The 26,704-nt window shown below is 38.2% G+C and overlaps 3 protein-coding genes across 3 annotated transcripts; all 3 read right to left on the bottom strand.

The window, feature by feature from the left end:
* Window positions 1-102: 102 nt before the first annotated feature.
* LOC127943299 (microtubule-associated protein 1B) lies at window positions 103-18,490 on the bottom strand. Its single transcript, XM_052539639.1, has 7 exons — window positions 18,308-18,490; window positions 14,771-14,872; window positions 7,670-7,752; window positions 6,739-6,879; window positions 3,449-6,626; window positions 1,261-1,475; window positions 103-1,039 (listed from the first exon to the last, which is right to left on the bottom strand). The coding sequence occupies exons 1-7, from the start codon at window positions 18,462-18,464 to the stop codon at window positions 884-886; spliced, it is 4,032 nt and encodes a 1,343-aa protein (XP_052395599.1). The 5' UTR covers window positions 18,465-18,490; the 3' UTR covers window positions 103-883.
* A 1,293-nt stretch (window positions 18,491-19,783) lies between these two features.
* LOC127943333 (cocaine- and amphetamine-regulated transcript protein-like) lies at window positions 19,784-22,272 on the bottom strand. Its single transcript, XM_052539706.1, has 3 exons — window positions 20,509-22,272; window positions 20,337-20,420; window positions 19,784-20,007 (listed from the first exon to the last, which is right to left on the bottom strand). Exons 1-3 carry the CDS (start codon window positions 20,698-20,700, stop codon window positions 19,900-19,902), a joined length of 384 nt encoding a protein of 127 aa, XP_052395666.1. The 5' UTR covers window positions 20,701-22,272; the 3' UTR covers window positions 19,784-19,899.
* A 148-nt stretch (window positions 22,273-22,420) lies between these two features.
* LOC127943322 (kininogen) lies at window positions 22,421-26,444 on the bottom strand. Its single transcript, XM_052539694.1, has 7 exons — window positions 26,182-26,444; window positions 25,544-25,660; window positions 24,968-25,040; window positions 24,350-24,522; window positions 24,014-24,124; window positions 22,966-23,058; window positions 22,421-22,845 (listed from the first exon to the last, which is right to left on the bottom strand). Exons 1-7 carry the CDS (start codon window positions 26,377-26,379, stop codon window positions 22,591-22,593), a joined length of 1,020 nt encoding a protein of 339 aa, XP_052395654.1. The 5' UTR covers window positions 26,380-26,444; the 3' UTR covers window positions 22,421-22,590.
* Between the last annotated feature and the right edge of the window lie 260 nt (window positions 26,445-26,704).

Here is a 26,704-nt window from a genome sequence, read left to right as displayed (position 1 = left end):
AATGATGGCAAGAACAAAAAGGCATTCAGCTTTGTACACATATAGGCCAAGTAAACGAGACACACACACACACACAAAGGCATAGACTAATATTCTCCACTCTCAATAAATGCAAAATCAAATTGTTGTCTTGGCTTTTACTATATATATTTTCACAAAAGTACTCACTTTGCTACATAGTGTTCACAGAAGTCATTTGATGCACTAAAATAATCTGACCATGCTTACATTTTGAAACCACACTTTCCGCTGTATGTTTTAATCTGAAAATCTAATGAAGTGTTTATCTAGCTGCTATAGCTCAGTTTCTGCTCATTTATTGACAAAGGTGGTTCAGTTCTGGCAAACAAAACATTACACTTTAATTGCCTTAATTTTCACCCTAAAAGAAAACAAACTTGCTGAAGGTGAAAGGAAAGAAAGAAAAACACTTCATGATTTAGTGCAGGATCTGTACAGTGAAACACTGGAATACAGACATCAAGTGTAACCCAGATGTCTATCTTTATTCTGCCATGGTTTTCTAAACTGTGCAAAATGTGTGTGTAGGACCATGAAGTATGGTAAATCGTTCAGTTGAGACATGCTAGATAATCAACAAAAATGCAATGAATAAAATAACACGAACAAATGTAAAACTGCTAAAAATAGGCATAAAAAAAGAAAGAAATGGCAACACTGTCAACCCTGTTCACACAGAATCCACCACATTTTAATAAGCAGCTAGCGAAGAAGTTAACATTACAGATGGTCCTGATCAATTCATCTGACATGCTTCATTCTGCTGCTCAAGGTAAAATGTGTGAAGAAAATGAGAGACAATGTTGTGAGAGTGAACAGAAGTGCTCTAGTGACAGGCAGAGGTGTGGTTCTTCAGGTGTCTTTAAAACTCCACTTTGCATGCTGGGAAGGTCTCGTCCTGCATGGCTACGGTGCTGTTGCTCCCAAGTACCGTGATCGCTAGATCTCTCTGTCGCTCGTGGGTCTCCTGGTACCAGCTGTGCATAGTCAGCGAATCAAAGGTGGGGATCAAAGTCACCTGCAGGTGAATAGAGAAGCTATTAAACAACGGTCGAGCTGTGCAGGGAGCTGACATGATGAGATGACCAGAACTTTCATTTAGGGGTGAACTATTCCTTTAAAACTTTCTCAGAAGGTTCTGCATTGGGCGTGTACTACTGTTATGTTCTGCTGTTGTACACCTAATGTAAAGCGCCCTGAGATTGGGAAAGGTGATGTTTAAATAAAACATCGGTTTACCTGCACATCTGGCCAGGATGCTTTGCCCTCTAGAAGAGAGTTGAGAATAGACCTCATGACTGTTTCCTTGTGCGGCTCATCTCCACTAATTATATAGCAGGACGAACGAAGGCGCCGGAAAAACTCCACATCGACAGTGGAAGCTGCTGAGCCAGAGGGCAAATATGCCAAGTCCAAATAGATGGGTACTGAACTTGAATTTGCACTGACAGAACCTGCAAAGGGAAGCAATAACATTATGCAGATTTGGACTTCAAAAGCACATTCACTGGTCTCCCTCCCTCTATATTCATATATTTCGATTTATATGAAAAGCTTTGGACCTCAGTTTTTCTGTTTTTGAACACTTCATGAAATGTAACGCTGTTATTTATGTGTAGCTGGTTTATATTCAATAAACACCAGAGTTACAAATGGACAATATATTCCCGGGGCTCAGGCCACTGGTTTAAATTGACCAGACTGATTTTCTTGAAAATAATTCCTGAAGGCAGTCATTGATGCGTTACCCAAGATGGGTAACACTTTATAATAACTGCATGCTATTAATCATTAGTTAAGCATTAGGAAACAGTTAATTCATCATTTATAAAGCATTAATAGACATTTATAAGCAGTTTATAAACACAGATATAAATGCTTTATACCTGATTTAAAAGCATATCTATAATGTATTTAATAATTGTTTTTTCATACTTTATTAATGATCAATTTATCATTTCTAAATTAAGTATAGCATTATTTACACACCAGTTATTAAGTAGTTGTCAGTGGTTCATAAGATCACTTAGAAATTGTAAGTAAATGATTAAAAACTATTTAAATGTGCATTCATACATCTTTTTATTCAGACATATAGTAATAGTTACTTTAGTGTTAATAAATGGTTTATTAACATGTATTTCTACTGTAATTCAGGGTTAATTCAGGTAGTTATAAAACATATGTAGTTATTAGTTAACTATTTTTGTAAGCTCATCTAAAGTGAGGACTATTTATGCCTTGTAAAGCTTTTACAAATGAGATTTAAAGGCTGTTAATATTTCTGTTCTGTATCACTGTGTTGTGTTTGTTTCTGTTTTTTGTTTAGAAGATAACTGAGCTTTTAAATATCCTTAATAAATGCTTTACAAGGCATAACTAGTCCTCACTTTAGATGAGCTCACATAAATAGTTAACTGACACTACTAAATGCTTTATAACTACCTGAATTTAATACATTTATTGTGATCTTATGAATCACTGGCAACTCCTAAATAACTGGTTTGTAAATAATGCTATATTTCATTGAGAAATGATAAATTGATCATGAATAAAGTATGAAATTACACATTATAGATATGCTTTTAAATCAGGAATAAAGCATTTATATCTGTATTTATAAACTGATTATTACTGTATATTAATGCTTTATAAATTATGAATTATCTGTTTACTAATGCTTAATTAATGATTAGTAGTGTGCAGTTATTATAAAGTGTTACCAATTTGGGACTTGTACAGACTGTAAGTCCAGTTCCAATTTTTGTGCATATGCGATTGGAATCCAATCATATTAAGCAAATGTGAATGGCAAAGAAACAACAACAACAACCTGAAATTCCCATTTTTACAAATCAATTTTAAGCTACATTCATATGTGGTTTGAAATACTATTCAAATCACATTTCTGGAAATCCAATTCAGTCAGATTTGTGCTCATCGAAGTTTGCATAGCTTTTATGGCTTTTTCACTTTTTAATGCAATTTAAAATGTAAACACATCAAATGCCTTTGTTTTTTTAAACATGCTGAATGTCCTTGCAGCAATAAGGTTTTGTGGTTTGGAAATTACAAATTATGATCTACACACTTATTTGAATAAAGCAGCAAATTCCACCTACGTACATTTCTCCCGATGCCTCAAGACATAATAATCCAGTGCAATAACGTGATAATGTAAGACAACATCTGTATCGCAAGCCCTGTTGCCGTTGTTTTATTTTTTACCATAGGCATACCAATCCACAATCATTGCCATTAAAACCAATGCAGATATTTTGTTAAACAAAAGAGCATCACAAGACACAAAAAATCAAATCTGATCTATCACTAATCTATCACTGATAAAGCCTATCGAATATCCTGACCAATCCCCGACAAATGTAAAATGTTTATTTTTCTGAAAAAAAGAACAATGAGCACTTACTGGATGAGGACTTTGAATGCACTAGTCTAGATCCGCTAACAGCATTGCGGGATGCAGGTCTGGTGTCCAGACTGGATGTTGGTCGAATAGTTCCACTGGTGGACACCTGAGCACCAGTCTTTGTCTTTCCACCCTGTGTTACAATGTTTGCAGATGAAGTCTTTGTGGACACAGGTGCTGTTTTTTTGGTCTTTGATATTACATTCTTGGAAGAGCTACCCTGACCATCAGCCTCTGGGTCAGCCATGCAGGCACCAGGCTGCGGTGGCAGTGGTGGTAAATCCTTCATTGGGGCAGGTGGAGGATCTTCAGAGACACGCTGGGAATTGTGGTGTACCGAATGACTGCTAGGATGGTCATGAGGATGATGTGGTGGAAAGATGTCACTAGGGTCCTCATCAGAGTCCAAGTCCTCAGTAATGGAGGGACACTCTTCAGTGGCTGGTGGCACATTAGAATCAGAAACCGAGATGAGAGAGACACTGACAGAGGACGTCGTCTCCTGACCTTCCAGAGACTGATGACCGCTACTACTGCACTGGTAGGGCTGTCTAACTGGCTCAGGAGAGTGGTCAGGACTTGGGGCAGCAACCTCCGAAGAGAGCCCCTGTTGGTCCTCTGGAGATTTGGAATGTTTAAACTCACAGGGAGAAACCAGACATAGATCAACATCATGTGGAAGGATGTCAATCTGTGGTCCAAAGAGGTGATTCTCTGATTCATCATATGCGTGGTGACTATTATGAGATGTTTTTAAAGGTAAAGACAGATCTGTTTTGGGGTCACGGTCTGCTAAATGCCCATTAGTGTATGCCAAGCTGCCCAACACATCCTGTGAAGGACAAGCAGGCACTTGTTCGAAGGAAACCGATAATGAATCATCTAATTCAGTGGAATGTGGAGAGCCAACTTCTGCAGGAAAGGAAGTGATGCTGGGAGTGTCTTTAAGAGAAATTGAGGAGAGAAAGCTTGATTGTCTATCTTGTGATGATATGGAGCCGTTTTCTATATTGCTTCTTGCCATTGAGTTCTTGCAGCTCCTGAGACCTAACTTGCAATCTTCTCCAGAGACTCGAGAAGAATTGTCAGGGGATTGTGGGTAATGGCCTGAACTGTTCTTCCCAGAGTCTGTGGGGGAAAATAACTCAAGGGTTTTTTCATCCGAGCTTGTACAGACATTGTCTTTGAGGCATCCATCAAGCTCCGTTGGTGTCATATCAAAATTAACACTTTTCTCACTCTTAAGAGACTTTGCAAGTGGGGAGGGAAGTCCAATACCACTGTTTGAGCCAGGGGCCTCATCCATACTGCGAAACTTCTCTGGACTTTCATCAGTACCTGTTGTAGAGTCATTTACCTGCTTGTCATTGTTCTCAGAGGTACATTGTGTTCTTGAGCTCACATGGTTGCCTTCAACATCCTCCAATGGCCCATGTTCATTCTCCATCCCCAACTTTTCCAACTGGGCAGTAATGTCCTCAGGTGTAGAGGTCTTTGACTGGACTGCACTTGAGGGTTTGTCAGGCTCCTTTTTGTCTGGCTTTGGCTTCCCTTTGGTCAAAGGATCCTTTTTAGGGAGCATCAAATCTTTCTTTAGTGAGCCAATCTTGCCCACTGTCTTTCTTGCCTCTACATTGCCTGGCAAATTTCCAGTGGCTTTCTTAACATCCTTGCCAAGAGTTTTGGTAGTTTTTTTGTCTTCTGGTTTGACCTCTTTCTTAATCTCCTTTTTCAAATCAGGTTTAATATCTTTCTTGGGCTTTGCACCAAGATCTTTTTTCAAGGGTTCTTTCTTTTTCTCTACATTCTCATCTTTCTTTGCTATACTTGATGGTGGCCTTTCCTCTTTCTTCCTAACTTCCTTTTTCTCATCTTTAGCAGGTTCTTTCATAGCCACTTGCTTTTCAGGCTTAGAAGTTCTTTCTTTCCCATCATCTTTTGGCTTTGCTTTTTCCTCACCCTCTTTCCCTTCTTTTGAAACCGTGTCATTAGTGGGTTTAATCTTTGTCTTAGTGTCTTGCCTTTTCAAATCTACTTTGCTTACCTTGTCTTTGAGTGAAGCACTACCAGATCGAGACTCTTTGGAAATACTCTTAAGGCTTTCCTTGCTTTCAGCACGCTTTGGCTGTTTATCCAGTTTTGATGCCTCAAGGTCTTTCAAACTAACTACCGGGTGTTTGAGGAACTCTAGATGCTTTAATTTCCCCAAACCCTCGAAGATCTTGGATTCTGGAGTGCACCCAGGAAACAGAACACGAATGATCTTTTCTTGAGGATTAGCTGGATGCCATACCAACAGTGCACAAATGGACACCATACACTCTAGAGGGATTTCTGAGGTCTTTATATTCTGAGTGCCAGCAGGCCAAGTCTGCAGGAAAGCCTCTAGTTCTTTGCTACCTTTGACTGGATTGAGTACATAAAGATCTAGTCGACCTACACCCATCTTCTGGAAAAGAGTTACCGGCTCGACAGCTGGCCCAGCAGAGCGACTGAGCCGTTTCGGAAAAATTGACAAGCTTTCTAAATGTTGTAATGTTAGGGAACCCTGATCAAAATTTCGAAGGACCCTGGAGTCACTCTGTAATGTTTTAAGTCTTTGTGAAGCATTGAAAAATACAACCCCTATTTCAGGAGATATCCGATTCCTCTGCCAGTCTTCATTGCTCTGTGATCCAGCGGACTCCTCTTCTTGTTGTTCAGCCACTTTTCTGTGAAGTAGGCTGTTTATACCAGGTAGATTATCCACACCGACATGGGTGAGCAATACTGAGTCCACTCGGTCTAGATGTCTCACCAGTTTCCAAAAACAAGACCGAGTATCAGACCCCCCATTGACTAAGACATTGAAACCATTCACAGCAAAGAAGGCACAGCCACCTCTTCCTCCAGGAAACACATAGCAGCAGGGACGGGACAGTTTTAGGAAGCCAACTGTACTAGGTGCCTCAAGCAAGTCAAAAGGCAGCTGAGGTTCAAGAGACTCTGACAAATACTCTGTAAACTCCTGAAGGCCCTCCATTTCTGGGAGCACTAACGGAGGGTTGGTTTTAATTTCAATATAATCTTGCAAATTATGTTTTTCTAACTGAGAACATTTCCACATCCCAGATTCGGGACAGATCAGAGTTAGGCTGGCTTTCTGAGAAGGGTCTGCAGAGGTGAGAAGATCTCCAATCTGTTTTGAGAACAAAACAATTACATTAGAATATTAATATAAATTAGTTGTTTTTGACTATTTAAATAGTAAAATTACAAAATAACCAACTTGTTTGACATGTTTGACTGACCTCTTCATCTGTAAATATGTGGATAAAGTCATTTAATGAAAAAGACCCTATTTGTAACACAAGGTCTCCAATGTCTTCAACACATCGGCCAGCAAGAATTAGCAGCTTGTGAAGAGACGTATCGGAAATGAGCCGACGAACCTATAAAAATAAAGATGAGCATTGAAATGTTCTTTGACTTTTTCAGTTAAATTTTGTAAGATAGCTCATAATAAACTGTACAAACAGTATTTAGAACACAAATTGAGATACAAAACAACATTTTAAGAACATTTAAAAGAGAACACTTGGTTGCTGCTCTGGACAGCGAATAAATATCAAGAGCAAATATAACCGAGCAAGGTACTTCAAGGAATGTGTCAACATTTTCCTGTATTTACACGGTCTAACGCTGAGTAAATACCAGTCAAATAGCTTTCATACATTTATTAGAGAAGAACTGCAGTGGGCAGAGAACAGTGAAGGAACTGCATGTGTGTGTAATCATACAGCAAAACCAATATTTAACAGTTTAAACAAAAGGGAATCAAGGTATTGAAATTACATCATAAACGCAAATGTTAATTTCACTTTGATTTAGGGTTGGGTGCAAGGAAAGCTAAGCAAAACATAGTTTAAAACATCGTTTAGAAGAGTGCAAACTAAAACGGGACAAGACTATAGAAAAAGTGAAAACAAAAAACATTTTTTTTAATTAACTTTATAAATATTTTAAGCTCTGATAAGGCTTAATTTATTAACATAAAACTATAATACTTGTGAATCCTTTCTAGTCTTCCAATTTGCAAAACTAGTCTAAAGGTGCAGTAACAATTTACCGTTGCTCTGTGAAATTACACAGGCAAATTCCATTCATAATAGGAATTCAAAAAGTTGTCTGCTCAATGCATAAATGTAAACTGCAAACTACACAAAGCACTTCAACACTCACCTCTGAACAAACCAAATCATGAGATGGGTTGACTATCACTTTGGTCTCAAGCACATCCCCACTGTGCTGCAGGGTCTTCTGTCCTGTGGATAGGGACATAGAGTGTGGTCTATTAAAAAGTGTGTGTATGACCATAAACAGTTATTATTTTAAGTTTTAGTATGTAAAAGCTGCATACAGTGGGTAGAGAACAAACATGGCAGCAAACAGGAAACCCCCCCCCCCACATTTGCTTTTCATGCTAACTTTCTAATGTGCCTTTCAATTAAAGGTGCAAAATGCAACAAATCAAACAAAAGATGCAAACATAGAAATTCAACATAAACATGCAGCAAGGACAGAGTTTGTGTTCACAATGATGCCTGCTGTGAAGTTATGTACCATTTACTGGATATATGGAGCATACTATAGAACCTGGAGTTAATGGCCCGAATGGTGCAAGGACCACAAGCCAGCCAGCATTTATGAATCGCAGTATGCTGCATCATGTGGGTAATGGTATATTGCTATAGTAAAAAGGTTTTATTTTACTTCCTCAAACAATCATCAATGATGAAAACAATTGTATTTATATGCAGTTGATTAGGAAGTACAGAGGTAACAAAATGGATTTTTGGCTGCATGACATTGTTCCTGTCTTTTCCACAAACAATGAGTAAACGTGAACTGCAGATAATTCTAGCTCTTCTCTGCACCATGACTAGTTGAAAACACATGGTAGGAAGCATCGCTTTCCTTCCTGTATGCAGGCGCAGCTCTATGACAACATCTTTACAGTCTCTAGTAGTCACAGATAAGTTGAGAAACAATATGTAGGGCTACAGACTAACATATTAGAGTGAAGCTGTACAGATTATGGCAGTGGGACCTTTAAATTAAACGTTAAAGGACACAAAAGCAATAATAGTCACATTAACCAGACAACATATATGCATCTGTTCATACAGGATATGACACTAACTATTTTAAGAATCAAAGAAACACAAAGCAATACAGAAAATTATATCGTAGCTAGTACCACTGTCTTAAGGACATCTAAAATTGTACATATTTTGATTACATTTTCCATGAAAAGACAAGATTTACGGTGGTAAAATACCATGTGGAGAAACGCTCCACAAACTAAGTATAACAGCTCGTGTTGTCAAATGAAGGGTGCCAGAAGAAAATTCCAAAAGAAGTAGGTTTAAATGATAACAAGGGCGAAGAACAAACACATACAGAACTTAGCTTTACTTTACGCTACAATACTTTAAGGAACGACAACAAGAACTTAACAGACAGTGTTTATAAACACAAGGAAAGTAATTAGAAGAACAGAAACGGGTGGGAGTAATCAATTAACTAAAAAAGAAAAGTGAAATGACCAAATAAGAAAAACTAAAGGAACAAGAGAACCGGAGTATATGACTGTGACATTTCTGCCCCCTCCCGGAAGGCTCGTCCAGAGCCGTAACACCTGGGAATGGGGGTGGGCGCCCTGGAGGTTGGTGCAGGACAGGAACAGGGTGGAGTTGAGGAGGACCTCCAGGGTGGATCTGGGGACTCGGGTGGCATTGGCAGATCTGGACACTTCTCTGGACACTTGGGAGGACATGGCGGAGTTGCCTCAGAGGCCGTTGACTCAACGCCTGCTTCAGCCTCTACGGCTGGATCTGGATCAGGAGCCCTACCTGGGCTTGATAGAGGATCGGGAGACTCGATCCTCGGGAGCCTCTTCTGTGCCGAACTGGGGATCGGGAGCCCATCTTGGGCTTAGGCTGGGCGGAACCAGCGGAGACACAGGAGACTTAGGGGTGAAGGAGGTTCAGGGAAGTGCTCTAGAGGGAAATCTGGGGAGAATGGGTGCAGAGAAATCTGGAGGTACTGCCATATCCATGTTACTATAGCTGGGGGCTGGTGATGGAGGGTTATCAGGAGGAGAGGGCAGGATCATGGATGGCGGCACTAGCATTGCTGAAAGCAGCGGCCTAGACATCACCACTGGCTGTAGCACTGACAGGCTGAGGGAGCTAGCTGAGCATGTGAGGCTACTGGGGTGGTTGGGTTTGGGCAGGCGGGAGGAGTGGTATGCAGAGGTTTCTGTCTCAGGGTGAGCAGGTGCAACACGGCTCGTTCCTGAGGGGACTGCCTTTTTGTAATGGGTTTTATTGGTTTTGTCTCATCTAGTGATGTCCGGATAGCGAATTAATCTTTCTATTTAACCTGATCTTCAAACTCAAACCAGTTCACCAAATCAAACTGAATAGTTTGAAATACGCACTAATCCACAGATTATTTCAGTTATTCGGTTTATAAACGTGCCTTACACTCCTCTGACGCAAAATAAACCAATCTCCCAAGTTATTCAGTTACTCCTAACAGTACATTGACTGAACTGAACCGATGATGGGATGTGCACGAACAGCACTGGATAGCTGTCCGATCAGAGCAAACCTCACTTATTTAAAATAATGAGCTTTGTAAAAATCGGTGAGTTTCAGAAAGGTAGGGCATAGAGGAGAAACTATAATGTACATTATATGGAAAATATTGTGTTTTTTAGCCTTACTGAGCACCACTAGTGCATAGTGCCAAAGCAAATACAATTCAGCTAGAAAACAATGCCATGAAAACAGAACCTGCAGAAATCGAATCTCAGCACTGTTGTTGTGTACCACCAGCATAATACCACTCCAATGAAGCTTTCCTGCGTCCCTCCACCATGACTCTGATCTTATCGAGCAGTAATTATGTGTGTGGAAGCCCTTTCTCTACCAGCCATTACAGACAACTGAAGCACAGACCATCACATCTGGACCAGCAACAGCTCTTCAGAACAGATACATGAGAACCATTACAGAAACATATGGGAATAACAGTGCACTATTCATGTTGTGTATGGGACACTGTCAAATGTATTGCAGGCTCTTGTACAAACACGCACCCGGCTGGTCCTGTTCTCTGCCATTAGTGTAAATAGGGGCGAGGGGTTTAATCTGATCTACAGTATCTGCAGCGTTCAGGACATTCTGCTGGGACCAGCTGCTCTGACAAACAGATCACAGCCTGCTCTGTGAAGCGCTGGGATATTCAGCTGAATCTCTACCTTGGCAGTAGTTCAACTAAAACTATGGGTTACTAGCAAAACTATCTAATTACACAGCAACTATATGAAGAGGGATATTGATATGTTTTTAAAAATTCTTAGAATTTATGCTTCTTTCTTGCACAAAAGCAGATCTCTATTTGCTTGACAGCATTACACTTAAACATGTATATCACTAAAACTAAAACTACACACAGAATCAACATACTTGTTTTTTTTTTTCAACTCAACAACGAAATACAAAAATTATCATCCCTTAATAGTGCTCTTTTAATGGACTGTCCAAACAAACAAATTTGCAAAATAAAAAAGACACAAGAAATCAGTTTAATTTTTCACAAGTTCCATTAAGATTTCCAGTTATTGTATATTTATGCTTAGTCAAAAAGGGTGTCAAATAAAGTGAATTAATAACATAAATTTTACCAAAAATACATATTATTATATTACTATTATGTTCTATTGTTCTTGAATTTGACCTTTTATTTTAAAGATTTAAAATTAAAAATTAAAGATTTTAATACCTATTTATTTCTAAAGCCCTGTGAGTTTGTGTGTATTTGACAGGTTAAATAAGCATCTCACTTCAAAGGAATTTCACAAATCTGTGAAATTCAACATTCTACAACTAATTCCATTTTTATTTGTCAGATTTTCCACAAAATGGAGATCACAAGGCCCTGAATGTTGTCAAACTACACCAAATGGAATTATATAACGGCAGCCTTTTCAAACTGGACGAGAGTTCAGTTAAAGGCTGCTTCAGGTCTGCTGGAACAGAGATGGATCTTTTCTCTAGTTTAAGATGGATACATTTAGCATCTTTGGAGCTTGAGCAAAAAAAGCTCACTACTCACAAAACGTACACAGACTCCATCATCTGTCGAACGGACAGCATCAGTGTGATCAGAGCGATCTGCTCCTGACATTCCTGAACAGCTGCTCAAAGATTAGTCAGCCTGGAAAGGACTGGGTCACTATACCTGTCACATTCAGCAGAAAACAAGCCTACATGAAAACACGGATCCACAGATGGCAAGAGAGCTGAGGTTAAAGACAGGCACAGTGACGGGGTAAAGACTAGACATGGTCGTGATGGTGGTAGGGCCCTTTGAATCTTTTCTTTTTATTTTTCATTTGATTTTCCTCAACTAAATTGCATTTTTTTCTATTTACATTTTAATAGTTTACGATCTAATGGCATAATTGTACAATTTTAGTAAAAAAATGCAGTAAACCAAAAATCATTTCTTATCAGTTGAATGCATAATATATCAGTTTAACAATTATTTTTCTACAACAATAAGGCCCTATGAATTTATTTTTCATTTATAAACTTTTACATTCTGAAATACTTATAGTAATTAAATTAAGGCTTAAAACATTATCAACTTAATTAATATTTTAAAATCTAACCAAGTGAAAAAATGAACGATTCCTTTTATTATTTAACAAAGTGCTGGACAACAGAGGTTATGTTGAAATTAAAACATGGAAGAAAAGCTTTATGGTAGTCCATAAAAAAAAAAATAATAAAATAAAAAAAAAGAATAATTGCATTATTATTATTTTGAAAAGTACATTCTGCTTTGTAGTAGTAATATCTCTGTCATGATTTCTTCAAGTTAAACCAAACTTTTATTTTGACGTGAAGACCATTGAGTTTCTTTATATATATGAAGTTTTTAAGTCTTTTAAGCATTTTTCAATATCCAACTAATCCATATGACTCTCAAATGTACATACCTTTTGATTTATAAATTCAAAAACTGTCAAAATGTCATGACATTCTGCGTTATATTGTAAATGTCACATATACAATTTGCGTAAATTTTATGGTTGATTTCCATGTTTCCCTGTGTGCAAAGCTGATAGCTTTTTGAACTTTTCCCCAATCATCACTGATCCTGCTGCTTCAGCACAGTGCCTTCATTGTACACAGCAAATCAAACACTGACAGTTTGAGCTCCCTGTGATTGAAAAAGCACACACATCAATTCTTAAACAACACACAGAAACATGAGTGCAGCAGTGAAAGGCAGTGTTGTCCTGGTCTATGACGGGACGCTCATGAAGAACGGTTTGAGCTCGAGGGGAAGACTTTCACAAGCACTGTTACAGGGTACGAGATATGAACTAATCTCATCTCAGTCTTATTTTACATAACACTTTATCATTCTGTGGTCGATTCTGCTAGAATTATATTCACTATCATTCTGTATCGAATTAAATGCACACTTAGTAAATAGTAATATACAATGAAACATGGTTAAAAACTACTTTTTCCCCCCCTACCATTTGCAATTAAAATATCTGACATTAGTTAATGCATTAGTTAAAATGAACTATATTATTAATCTTAGTTTAATGTTATTTTCTGCATGTTATAAAACAATTTATTTCCATGATTTTAAATGATACATTAACATTTGTTAATGCACTGTATTATGAACGCATTAAAAATGAACAACACTATATTTATAAAGTAACATATTTAGATTAATAAATGCTTCTAAATCTACTAACATCCACAAAGTGAATCTTATTGTACAGTGTTCCTAAAATATCTTCACCTTGAACTACATTTTGTCTTATGAACAAAGTGAGTTCACTTGATCAAAGAATCATCAGAATTATTAAATCCAGTCATTTTTGAGCTCGAAAGTCTTTTGAAAACAAATATTTTTCAATTTGTAATTAATTTTTTCTGAATCAGGCTTCACAGGTCAGCCTTGAGATTTCACAATTTCACAGAAAAACGGGACTTCTTGCCTTTATTTGGGCCTTCATTCAATTTAGACTAACTAAATATTATTTACACTTTTATATCCAGAACACTTCAACCCAAATATTTCAAAAATCGATGTGTTTCAGAAAGGAGGGTATAGATGAGAAACAATAATGTACGTTATGTGGAAAATGATATGTTTTTGAACCTTAAACCACATAAACACATTAACTGTAACCAGCTCAACACAGTATCTAGCCAGAACAGAGCCACTTTGAAACAATAATCAGCTGTTAATTACTCACAGCCAGGATGGCAGCAGAAGGATGCTAAAAAAAAAAACCCTGCTGATTTAACCCTCATTAAATACCCTCAATAATAAGTAAGAGATTTCAGTGGTGTCTCCCTTGGTGAAGTCAGTCAATGATCACTCACACACAGCATCAATACATCACTGATGCACAATCACATCTCCACGCCTCTGACAGAACTGATTCAGGGCCAAAGAAGATTCCTCTGGACAGCACAGGTTTAATATAAAGTGGTAAAGATGATTCAGGCCTGGAGAACGTCAGCTGCTCCATCAGCTGTTGGTCTTTTCTGCTCCGCTCCAGCCTGCAGACTGACCTGAAGGGACTTTCCCTTTCCCATGAAGGACATGTTTGTTTTCCCATTTCTTTGCTGATTCATGATATAAAGTTTCAGGCCAGCATATAGTCTGCACACATGGAATCACTCTTCACAAACTTTATTAACTCCTTGACTCTCGACCAAGAGTAAAGTACTATGTGAGGAACAATTACATTCATTAAAATCAGATTTAGAAATATTTCTATATATCACTCTTGCAAAACTTAGGCTTTAACTTTAAACTTTTGCATTTCCCTGCAAGACTTTGCATTCTCCCCAAAAAAACTTTGTTCACTCGCAAAAACTTGTGTGTTCCCCTAAAAAACTTAGCATTTGCAAAAAACTAAACTTGCATTAAATTTGCACAACTATCCTTACGTTTCTCTGAAAACTTTGCATCTGCTTGCAAAACCTTTGCATGAACTCAAGAAACGTTTGTGTTCACTCTCAAAGAATGCAAAGGTTTTGCTAGCAAACTCACCATTTCTTAATGAAACAAAACGTAGACTATAATTTCATCATCTCATATTCTTCCCCATCACTATGTCCCTTCAGGGCCTCCATATAAGACTCTGGGCTTATAGTTTTAATGAATCCAATACAAAATGCAAAAAACAGACAAGGGTAAAGGATGGATAGATTGTTTGATTCTTACCTTTGAGGTCTTCAGAGAAGGACGCCGAGTGTCTTGAAATAAAGAGTTTCAGCTGTTGGTCTATATTGCAGGCGGTCAAGTCGATGTCCCAGGAGCGAATACCTACACAGAAATGAATCCGCTCCAGTCAGACTGCAGTCATGACAAGCACAACTCAATTATCACTGTCCACTGAACAAACTGACTTTGTGCACTTTCTAGACACACTGACTGCATTTATGAACCACCTGGTCAGATGTTTATGCTGTGTCTTTGGTTAAAGAAATGCGTAGGTGAACTGAAGCTTTCAGGGTTTTTGTGAAAACATGAGATCAAGAACAGTTTTTCTTTAGATACATATTTTACAACCAAGCAAGAGGTCAGAGTCAAACTTGGTTTGAGTTCTTGCTCTCTGGACAGAAATAAAGAGAGAGAGAGCAGGAGAAGTTATACTCAATTCAACAGCAAACTGGAAAAAGCTTCTTTTTTTCCCCAAAATAAGATGACCTCTTTCTACCTCTGACTCACTTTAAAAGAACCCTACTACTGCAATGGAAGCATTTTTTCCTCGTATACTGCCCAAACTAAAATTTTAAGCAGTAGTGGAAGGCAGCAGTATGCTTTGACAGTAGTCTTTGTGTTTTCCAGTAGAGCAGCTGAGTAACAAGCCTCTGACTAATGATATAGTGTGACAAAACACACACGTGAACCACGGAAGCTCAGGAAATGATCACGATCTCATGGAATGTCTCTCTCAGGTGTCGCAATCAGAAGTTCAGTTTATTTTAGAAGATCACATGAATTCATGATTTGATCATGACATGATTTCCCCATTGAAATATTTAAGTTGTGATTTTATACATGGTGTGTTTTCTAGTTTAATTGTTGTATTTAGTATTTAAGTTATCTGTTCAAGCGTAATGATGTCTGCCTCAAGTCCTTTTATTTAAAAAAACAACAACAGTAAATAGTAAATAAAAATTAAATTAAAATAAAGAAAAAATAAAGCGGTTTAATACTATTTATTACATACATTTATAGTCCAATATATGTTAAAATATATTGCCCTTTAAATTAGCTAATTAGCTTTAAATTAACGGGTTTAAATGGGTTTCAAAGTGCGAGTTTTTGAAAATTATACCATTATCGTCTCCTTGTAGACTATAAAAACGTGAATTTGTTAAACCCGTGAACCATGCATATTTCGGGTTCACTCTGTAGCTTTGCGTGCAGACGCATGGTGTTACTCTATAGTGACATCGCCACCTACTGGCCTGACATGAATAATACAGCGTTTTTAGTTGTTTTAGGGAATCGCTTAGACAATGTTCTCATCTGTACACAAATTTTTTAATAAATTTCAATAAAACCCATTTCTGTTTCTAGTACAATTGTTGTCGCGTAAACGTATCCTTAGTAGCTACTTGGGAAGACAAGTACTATTTCCAAAAAAGGTCTGTTCTCATGCACTTTCAAACCAAACAGCTTTCTGTTGGTCAACATGGTGAATTCGTTTGACCAACTCAACCCGCGTGGGGACATATTACGCAATCAATGTGAAATTCCCAATCGCACGGATTCCTACTGAAATAACTGGAATTCGCTGTGAGAATATGCCAAACAATGGTGAACGTGAGCGCATCTTAACAACTTCAAATTACAAAGTAGCCTGTTTCTAAGTAGCTTTTTTTTTCTGTGGTTGCTAGCATATTGGTAGGGCGCTTCTCAAGAAGCCACACAACACACGTCGTCATTCATGCCTGTTGAACAAACGCTGCACACTTACGTTTGCACACTGTGGTGTGTTTCAGAAGGATAAAGAAGTGCGGGAGCTGAACGCGTTTTAAGGAATGTGGTGCAGACAGTTTTCGTGATTTACAAACCAATTGTGGTCACACTTTCAGTAGGGCTCAACAATGCCCGAAAAGATAAAAACAACAAGAATTCCTTCCTATTTAAAGTTGCTGACAGCATTTAAAGAAGAAAGCTTCTTCCTGTCAGACTAGTGAGGTGGATGCTGCAGCGTCTGACCTGGAAGAGAAGGAAACACTGGCCACAGTCACAAAGAGGATGTGTGTGTGTGTGTGTGTGTGTGTGTCAGTCACACGACACTTGTGTATAACCACAGAGGAAGAGACCGATGATTAAGCGGATGATAAGAGAAAAATAACTACAGTAATCCCAGCAGCACACCAACAATCATCTCTACCCAGCCTGGTCTCAAGTCTGACGGTGTAAAAGTCTATAAACCCCCTCTAAAAGCCAAGGGGTGGAAGACCAGGCAATTAGATGTCCCACACAACTTTGAAGCATCCAGCACAATGAGGAAGGACAGTCTGCAAACACAAGACTGGCTATATATAACTGCAAAAGAGCTGCTTCACTTTTCAGGGACATTCAACAGAGAAAACAAGCCCGTGACGCACACCAGCTGCTATATGAATGTGCTGATCTTTCTTTCATAAGAGGGAGTGTTCAGATTGGAGGATTGCGTTTAGACCGTCTGAACAGGGAAGTCACGTTGGCTCAACCATGCTGAAGTAAGTGAGCTGCATTATTGATGATCTGTTGAGCAGGCTGGCTCTGTTTGTGTGCTTTGGGATCCAGGGGCCAAGAATCTCTCACAGAATTGTAATTAAATTTATATGCATTTAGCAGACGCTTTCATCCAAAGCGATTTACAGTGCATTTAGGCTGTCAATTTTTACCTATCATGTGTTCCCGAGGAATCAAACCCCCAACCTTGCACTTGTTAACGCAATGCTCTACCACTTGAGCTACAGGAACACTTTTTACAGGAACAATTCACAGAAAAACCATGAAACACTGAAAAACAATAACATAATTTACACCTCAGAGATTACAGGAAACATCTCTCTTTGCAAACAGAGGCGAAGCTCTGAACGGACACGGATGGTAGACTCTGTCGTCTCTCTGGCACCGACCACCTTCAGAGTCAAACTTCTCGTGCTGATTTATGACCCTAATCTGGTTTAACGCCTTGCCTGGAAGCGGAGAGCCCTGCTCAACAGTTAATATGTGCATGAGCCCTCTGTGAGCATTCATCTCATTCCAGTTCCTACTCCGCTCACAAAATGAAAACGAGGCCAAGGTCACATGAACAAAAAAGTGACTCTCTGGAGTTGATATTTGGTTACATTCCTGCCATGTGACAGCTTTCAAGAGACTTTCAATGGTAATTCGACAACTCATCTACTCATCAACATCACTCAGGTTTTAATGTCTGACTATAAGCAATACAGTACTTAAAGTTAAAATACATCTAAACTAGTAATATACACTTTAAATTAAAAACAACTATGGCTCTTATTCTTTATATTTAAACATATCTGTGCAAACAATAATAATAATATTAATAATAACAACAACAATAATAATAATAATAAAGCTCTAGACACATGAGCGACAAAAAGAGACTGTCGTCATTTATCGAATTAATTTGTTACATTGTTTCACGCGGTTATTCTCTTCGTGACGTCAGCTCGGAGCGTGATGGGCGAGAGCGCGCTCTATCATCGTCCTACAGTAAGACTTTACCTCTGTCAATCTCTGACACCAGTAAATCCACAAACCGGGCCGGACCGGGCTGTCCCACAACGACCAGCAGAGAGTACTTGTCGCTGCAGAAGCCGGCTCGAGCGCTTCGGCTGGAGCTCTCCATGCTTGCCAACTCGCCGCTGTGCTCCGACGCCATGATGCAAAGTTTACACGGAGTCGCGAGCGGATGGACCGTTTGACTCGGTTCTCTCTGACGATTCGGTCGAACCGATTCTCTCTGGATCTTTTGCAGAGAACATGACGTGAGGGAGAAAATGGAGCAACAACATCACTGATCTCAGTGAACAACATATTTGACACATTATTATTATTATATTTAAAGATGTAAGGGTGTTAAACAATGATAGTTAGAGCGAATTAATTTTGTACGCGTACATTTACAGGGTACAGAATACGAGCGAATACATTAGCTTATATATCCATATCGATAATAATTCAATGGAAAACATGGTGATAACAGCCAAATATTAAATGTATGTCCAAAAACAATGAAAAGCAAAATTGCTGCTCGTGGACTTCTGGCAAACAATTTAGATTCGATTCGGTTCACTGAAATTAATCGTTCGAACGAACCGACCTCCTTAAATGAACTGGACATCCCAGCTCAAGGAAACACCCACAGTTTATATACAAGGGGGCGGGGAATAGTGGGTGACGTCATTTTCGTCCAATCAGTTGATAAAGAGATCGCAAACTGGCATTTAGGAAATATTTTAGAAAAAGATAACTGGGTCTAGGATAGAAGTTGGTGTGTTGGATGTGCTTTTTTTGTTTTCACAATGACCTCTATTTTATTAGGGAAATGCTAGAGAAGTCGGCTCTTCACAAACAAAGCTTCTACGTTTTATAAATGACTTTTTATGCACAAACATTTTGGAACTAAAAAGAAAAAGGAGCTGATATATGAAATTTTTTTAATAAATGTGCTCTACATGTCAGATTCAAGGAATGTGTGATGAATGTTTTATTGCTGGTCACAATTTCTTTCTTTCTTTCTTTTTTTAATGTTTGCTTCTAATGAATGGTAGTTTGCTGCAGTGTGGCAAATGATTTTACAAAGCAAGGATATTTCATGTAGACTCCTAACTGGTTATTATGAGGAACAAGTGCATGCCTAATAATGATAAAATGGTACTGATAGCATTCCACTGTCATGTCAAACACAGAGTCCTGTCTTTTTATGAAAATACATTTGAATATATTTGAATAAACTAATCCCTCAGTTTAACTTTTACTAGTCTAGTTAGACTAATGGGATAGCTCTGATATGACAGCAGTCCCTTGTTCATTAAGGTTTCATTTTCAGGGGCTGTTACTGATTGAATAAGCTTTGCACCTCCTAGTGCACGAACACGACATTACAAGATTTTAACAGTCAGTTTAGAATAACATGAAACATTTGTACCACCACATCGTTTCATAGAGCAATCAGGCTTTGAATAAAAAACAGAGATGTGTAGAAAAATGCATGCATTTATTTGATTCATAAAACATGTTACAGCAGTGATGGGGAAACAACACGCATCAGTACAGTAGAGTAAAAGGCAGGACTGTGCCAGTGAGGCATGTTTTCACAGACACTGGAGGATGGAGAAGCTACAGCTGGTTCCTCCTGGACAGCTGCACAGCTTCCCGAAGCGAGCGCCTTTACGAACCGCACACTGCTCACCCGCACCACACTAAACACACCAGTGCATCGCTTCTTTAATGGACAGATTTCATCTCACATCATTACATTAGGAAGCACAACCCCAATCCTTTTATTTTGAGGGGATTTTGCTGTGTATTTACTAAACACTGCAGAAATATGTGACAAACGGTTATAAATGTATCTATTAAGCAATATTTTTAGACATATAATCACAGTGTCCTTTCTCTGAACAGAGTGTTTCAACCAAAGCATGATTTCGCTGATACACAGCTCATATCCAGAGTTCAAAACGTCCTGCAGGATATCAGCGACATAGTTACAAGTGTATTATATTTATGTGTCAAATCTGTGACTTACCGAGGACACCCAGCCAAACCTCTTCTCCGCAGTGGGAATCTGTTTGTTCCTCAGCTTTATGAGAACTTCCTGAAGAGCTTCAATCTATAAAATATAAGGTTTGTTCCTAATGAATTAATCTGTCAGTGCTGTAATTTTGGACTGATTTCTAGTGTCTGAAGCGAGGTCTTACCAGCTCTTTCTCCTCCTGAGCCTTCATGTCATCGTCTGGGGAGCGGATCTGTAGGAAGTCATCACAACTGACCAGCAGCATTAAGACGGAGCAGGTTAGGGTTAGAAGAACGATCCGATCACTAACCATGGTGTCGAGGAACAGGACTTGATCTGAGACAGACGTCTTCTGGAGTAACAGAAGAAGGACCATCTCAAGCTCTTATAAGCTCAGTGTGCAATGACACAAATCAATCATAATGAGATGCTGTAGATGTCACGGGGTCATGACCCCACCGTCCAGCTGAGAGCGTCAGCGTGATGATTCATACGCCTGACCCGTGAACCTCAAACATCACACCACTCATGTACAGCTAACCTCATCTTCTTGATTTCCGGAGAAGATCATTTCATCACAAGAGAACCAGCTGCAAACGATTCCTTTAGCAAATCTGTTTGGGCTTTGTGTGTCATGTGGGTTAAGAGTGTAAATGAAACATGCATGTCACAGTGCTAAAGACAAAAAGATGTAAACGCCTCAGCATGAACAAATAACTATAATAAGTGAACAATTAGATCACCGTGACTTTAATACATTTCTCTGATAGTTCCACACCTGTTAAAACGATTCACGTTTAATGTAGTTCATCAGGTTTACTAAATATAATCTGGATGTATTTTTATAATAAATATTTGTACATAAAAATATGACTTATTTGATCATAATTATTTGATTATTAGTGTATATATCCATATATGTCACTGTTATGGGACTGGAAAAACACTGGAAATCTGCTCCCCAAAAGCCCAACGTTACAACATTAAAACATTTCCCTAAAAACAGACTAAACAGTCAAAAATGTAGAAAACCACCTACAACAACATTTAAAGGTGAAATAACTTATAACTGTAGTTTATAATTATATTAAAGCAATTATTTTAATAAATAAAAACACCAGTCAAAGACACTTACCTGCCCAAAAAACATTATTAACCAATATTCGTCATAATTTATTTATTTATATGTTAGTTCATTTGTTTTTTTGAGTGTAATAGGGCTTCCTCTTTTATAGCATTAGCTGAGGTAGATTTTCTATCCTTTGTAAAATGGTAAGTATAATTGAATTTATTTAAAGACAGAGCCACAAATCGTTCTGTAAGCCATTGTTCAGTAAAAATATAAAAAGTAGCAATTTAATGTTTGTTCCCCCTGCTGTACCAAACATGTATCCAATTTCAACCACCATCTTTGTGTTCCACACACCCCTAATTTTTTCATTAATATCATGTATATTATTAAGTATTATGTCTTGTTATTAGAGTAGCTAGTTTTCCTCAATTAAAAAGAGCTAGAGAGCAGCACTCATGTCAGAAGAAGAGAATGTGTGCAGTCATTAATTATATATGCTTAGTATTCAAATTATACATGATACTTACTAATTATGATATACTAATGTAACTAATTTTTTTCTTTTCATTTCCTTTCAGCCTGTGAGTGAGAAAGACTGGCGAGATTTACTAAAAGTATCAATTATTGTACATTCATTCACTCATCTGACATTTACATCACAGCACTCTTCTGTATTGTACTTCTGTTATTAAAATATATTCTGTGATTACATTTTTGTGTTTAAGATGATACAAGAATACCATATAATGTTCATAAATCAGCCTGTTTTATGATCTGGCTCACTTCAGGTTTGGGTTCAGTTCTGGCTAAAGACACTTTAGCTGTTGATTTGGGCCAGATCTGATCGAGCCGAAGGAAATTCGCTTGCACACAAAATTCCTGATCGCGTGAATTCATATTGAAATGTCTATTTCTCCAGCAGGAATTCAGTCAACAATGGTAGATGTGATCAATCTTTAACTCACAGTTTATGTCTTGACCAGCAGAGGGCCAAGTCCTCCATTTATATAGACATGCAACACAGTTCCACCAGTATCTTGGTCTTTATTGTTTAATATGAGACAGTGTACTGTGAATTAGTGTAGAATACACAAACAAATGAATGAAAAACATCATGAATGACATTCTAAGTAGGTATGTTTGTTGATTTTCCTTTGGTTCTTCTTCAGGTGATGTTTAAACACACACACAGGCTCAGTTCACTGCTGCGGTGGGGTCTGGCTGTGGAGACTCTGTAGTGTTGGGAGGAGCGATGCTGACAGCGAGAGGCTTGAACTCTTTCCAGGGTTTGCTGGGACAGTTGAGCGTTGAGCTGGGGCTGGGGCTCGTGCCGATGCTCTCCTTGGATTCCTCGGAGGATTCTTTGACTTGCGTCGGTGGACTCGGTTTTACGGTAGGCTGGATCCTAAGAGGAGACCAGCCTGGGGGACGTTTAAATCTAGCGACGCGCTAGAGACAGGATGATGGGCATGAATGGGTTTACTGAAAATCTCTAGCAATGATGTGAAAATGATCAATATCGTTTAATAAAAATAAGCCAGATGTAAAATAACTGATGGGGTCGTTCACCTTAACAAATGTTGCCTGACATCCAACATGCACTTCTGGGTCCTCGTGCCTCCAAGGAGCCACATCCACAGTCGAGTTACACTGCAAGACCTCCTAAACAACAGCCTGAGGTGAGAGACTACACGTACACTTCCACTGTTTTTACTTCTATCTTTCTATATAAGAATGTATTACGGTTTCAACAAAAATATGAAGAAGCAAACGGTTTTCAACATTGATAATAATCAGAAATGTTCCTTGAGCAGTAAATCAGTATATTATAACGATTTCTGAAGATCACTGAAGACTGGAGGAATGATGCTGGAAAATGTGATGCTGCGCATCAAAGGAATAAATAACATCTGAACAGATATTCACATATAAAACAGCTATTTAAATTGCAATACTATTTCCTAATATTACCGTATTAACTTTATTTTTGACCAAATAAATGTAGTCTTGGTGAGCAGAAGAGACTTCTTCCAAAAACATTTAAAAATATCATTCAGAAACTTTAACGTTTTGAATGATATTATTTTTTGGGATACAGCCAAGCCTGTAGAACAGCATGAGGAATTATAAAAATGGACATGTATATTTGTAATTAATATTTGAATTAAAGGTGCTGTATGTAAGTTTTTGACTCTTCTAAAGCATAAAAATACAAGAAACATGGTAAGTGAACACTTGTTTATCTGAAAAACAATGCTTCAGTTATTCTTCTATGAAAATGTGTGTTCCGGCCTACTATGTTGGTGTTTGTTTTGGTTTGGGCAGTTTACTCAATTGTATTTCAGCACTCCAGGTCGCCAGCTGTTGGAAACACAGCATATTTCATTTCATTCATCATCAAGTGCACTCGTTCCTGTTGGTGTCGTCAATCTGGCAACCTGCCTGTGTGTCAAGTCTGATGAGGAGGGGCCAGGTGAAAAAACCCTCTCCAATATTTTGAATTTAGACTGCAATACCTAGCTTAACCACTCGGTGTCAATCCTACACACAGCACCTTTAATCAAATCAGTTCATTTGCTAATAGAGAAAACAAGTTTTTACTGCTTTTTGACAGTACCGTATTTTCCTGCATTGGGTGGCACTCCTCAGTAACTACTTTGAATTCTGGTCTGGTGCAGTTGCTCTTCTCAACCTCAAACTGCAATTTATACCTGAATCCAGCAACCACCTGCACACAGAGAAGATTTATAACACCACAACATTACCCTCGATGGTCCTGAGGTCAGCCAGCCGCAGCCAACAGCCCAAGCCAACAAAAAAATCAGCCCCGTGGATTAAATGAGGTGATTTCACATCATTTTTGTCCATTTGGAAAACACCTGGTTTTATCCGTGAACACGTTCCCTGGGAATCATTCAGCTGAGCGGCAGAATCATGAAAAGAAATCATTTACCTGTTTTGTTGCTGATGTCAAGTCCTTAAAGATGAAGAAATGCATGTGATTGATCAGGCCGTTGGCCTTCGACAAAGAATGAATGAGCGGTCCCCTCAGTTCCTCGAGATGTAAATCGATCTTTTCAGGGCAGCCCAGACAAGGGGCGACTTCAGAGGAAACATGTGGCTCAGCTGTTGGAGAACGTTTAGGAAAGAGAGTGAATCAAATCTGATATATACTTCGATAGATGCTAGCCTTTAGCTTTCAAAACAAATAACTGACAAATTCCTGGTGAAGAACAGTACAAAAGGGAGATCCACCAATCGTAGTAGTCAGTATTGGAGATGGAAATCACACATTTAAACTACTGATACAAATGTCTGTTCTTGAATGTTTCATTTCATGACGGCAATACTAGAAATGAAAAAAGGGGTTCAAGGTTATCCTGAATCTGAGGGAATCTGAATCCTGTCACTGATCAATTTATTTCGTAGTTACAGCGGTTTGAATTTCTATAGGCGGAAAAGTGCAATTACTTTCTTTTTAAGAACTTTTACTATGGAAAAATGGCTAAGTGCACCTATAACGGTAAGGTATAAAAGGGATTAAACAGTCATAATATAACATGCGACATACCTGAACAGTCATGTGACAGTAACTCTTGATCTGCTTCTGTGAACTGGACTTTCGCATGACAGTTTCTGAGTGCCTGAGGAACCACAAAATATACATGGACTACAATCATTGCCAAAGGCTGCTGTTAGAGACTAATTACCTGTGTTGGGGTATAATGCATTACAAATAACTCAAGCAATGTAATCAGATTACTTTTTCAAGTAACTAGTAAAGTTGCGCATTACTTTTAAATTTACAAGAAAATATTGAGTATTTATATATATATATATATATATATATATATATATATATATATATATATATATATATATATATATATATATATAAGTATATATAGAGAGTAATGCCCATTATTTTGTGTTCAAATTGACTGACTTCGCTCCTGTACCCGTGTTGAGATAAATCAGCGTGATTGCAAAAGCAGAGGCGCTTCCTTCAGCCAGAGACTTAATTATTTCACTTTTGGTATGAAAAGCTTTACAGGTGCCAAATATGTGGTAACTTATGGGTTTTTTTGTTATTAGAAAACAACAACAACAACAACAACAAAAAAAAAAGATCTAAAAAAGATCTTACCTTATCTGCTTGTTGCAGATAGTCACACTCTTGCCAAACCTTGTCTCCTCCTGCTGGACAATCTGTCTCTCTGCTTGTGAACCGTACGAACACAACTTCTGCCGATCCATTCTGACCCTGTAAAAACCGTATTATGCTACACTCTTAACAATAAAGTCTCTTTATTGGCATTGATGGTTCCATGAAGAACCTTTAACATCCATGTAACCAGTAAAGTTTCTTAAAAGTGGGAAAAGGTTCTTTTAATTATTAAAATATTCCTCATACTAAGAAGAAAATGGTTCTTTTAAGAGCTGGTCACTGAAAGGTTCTTTGGGGAACCAGAAATGACTCTTCTGTTGCATTGCTACACTCTACACTTTCAAAAAAATCAAGATTTCCGCAGTGATGCCAAAGAAGAACCATTTTTTTCCCTAAAGAAACCTTTCAGTTCTTCAAAGAGCCATTTTGTCTTAGCATGAAGAATATTTGAACAATCTAAAGAACCTTTTGTAGATTGACAAGGTTCCATTGATGTTACAATTCTTCATCGAACCACCATTGCCAATAAAGACTCTTTATTTTTAAGAGTGGAGGAGAACCTACAGCTGCTTAGAGCTGAAATATTGTACAATGCAAAGAGCAAAACTACATCCTACCTTTATAGCCTCCAGGATTTCATAGAGAGCAAGTTGAGAACCTTCAGTTAATATCTTATTATGTGTGGAAAGAGTTAAATTCACAACATCCTCCACACGTTTATCATCACAGGGAATTTTAATGTCAGTTTGTCCATGTCCTCCAGAAGAATAAAGCCAAGCTAGCGCAAAAAGCGCCAAGATCTTGTCCTGCATCATTCTGAAAACCCAACAGTGGAGTGAGAGGGTTCAGAAGTGTCCGCGCTGGACTCTATCCGCCCCTGTAATGATTTACTCACTGTTAGAAAGCTCAGTTCTGTGTCTCTATCTCCAGCTGTCCAAATATGGTGCGACGGTATTCAGCAGATGTAATGCAAATGTTTACTCATCTGAGACACTCTCCACAACACACACAGTTCTCTGAATCACCGCTGCAAAACAATGATAAGAGACCCTCTCTGAGACCTTTAGATGATGGTGCACAAACTGACATTGAGACACATTTTTTTTAATTTTGGAAGAAAATCTGTTCCAAAAGATCAGT

The sequence above is a fragment of the Carassius gibelio genome, chromosome A22 (genome assembly GCF_023724105.1).
Source record: "Carassius gibelio isolate Cgi1373 ecotype wild population from Czech Republic chromosome A22, carGib1.2-hapl.c, whole genome shotgun sequence".
In the NCBI taxonomy this organism is placed as follows: Eukaryota; Metazoa; Chordata; class Actinopteri; order Cypriniformes; family Cyprinidae; genus Carassius; species Carassius gibelio.
This window is presented reverse-complemented; position numbering and strand designations above follow the sequence as displayed.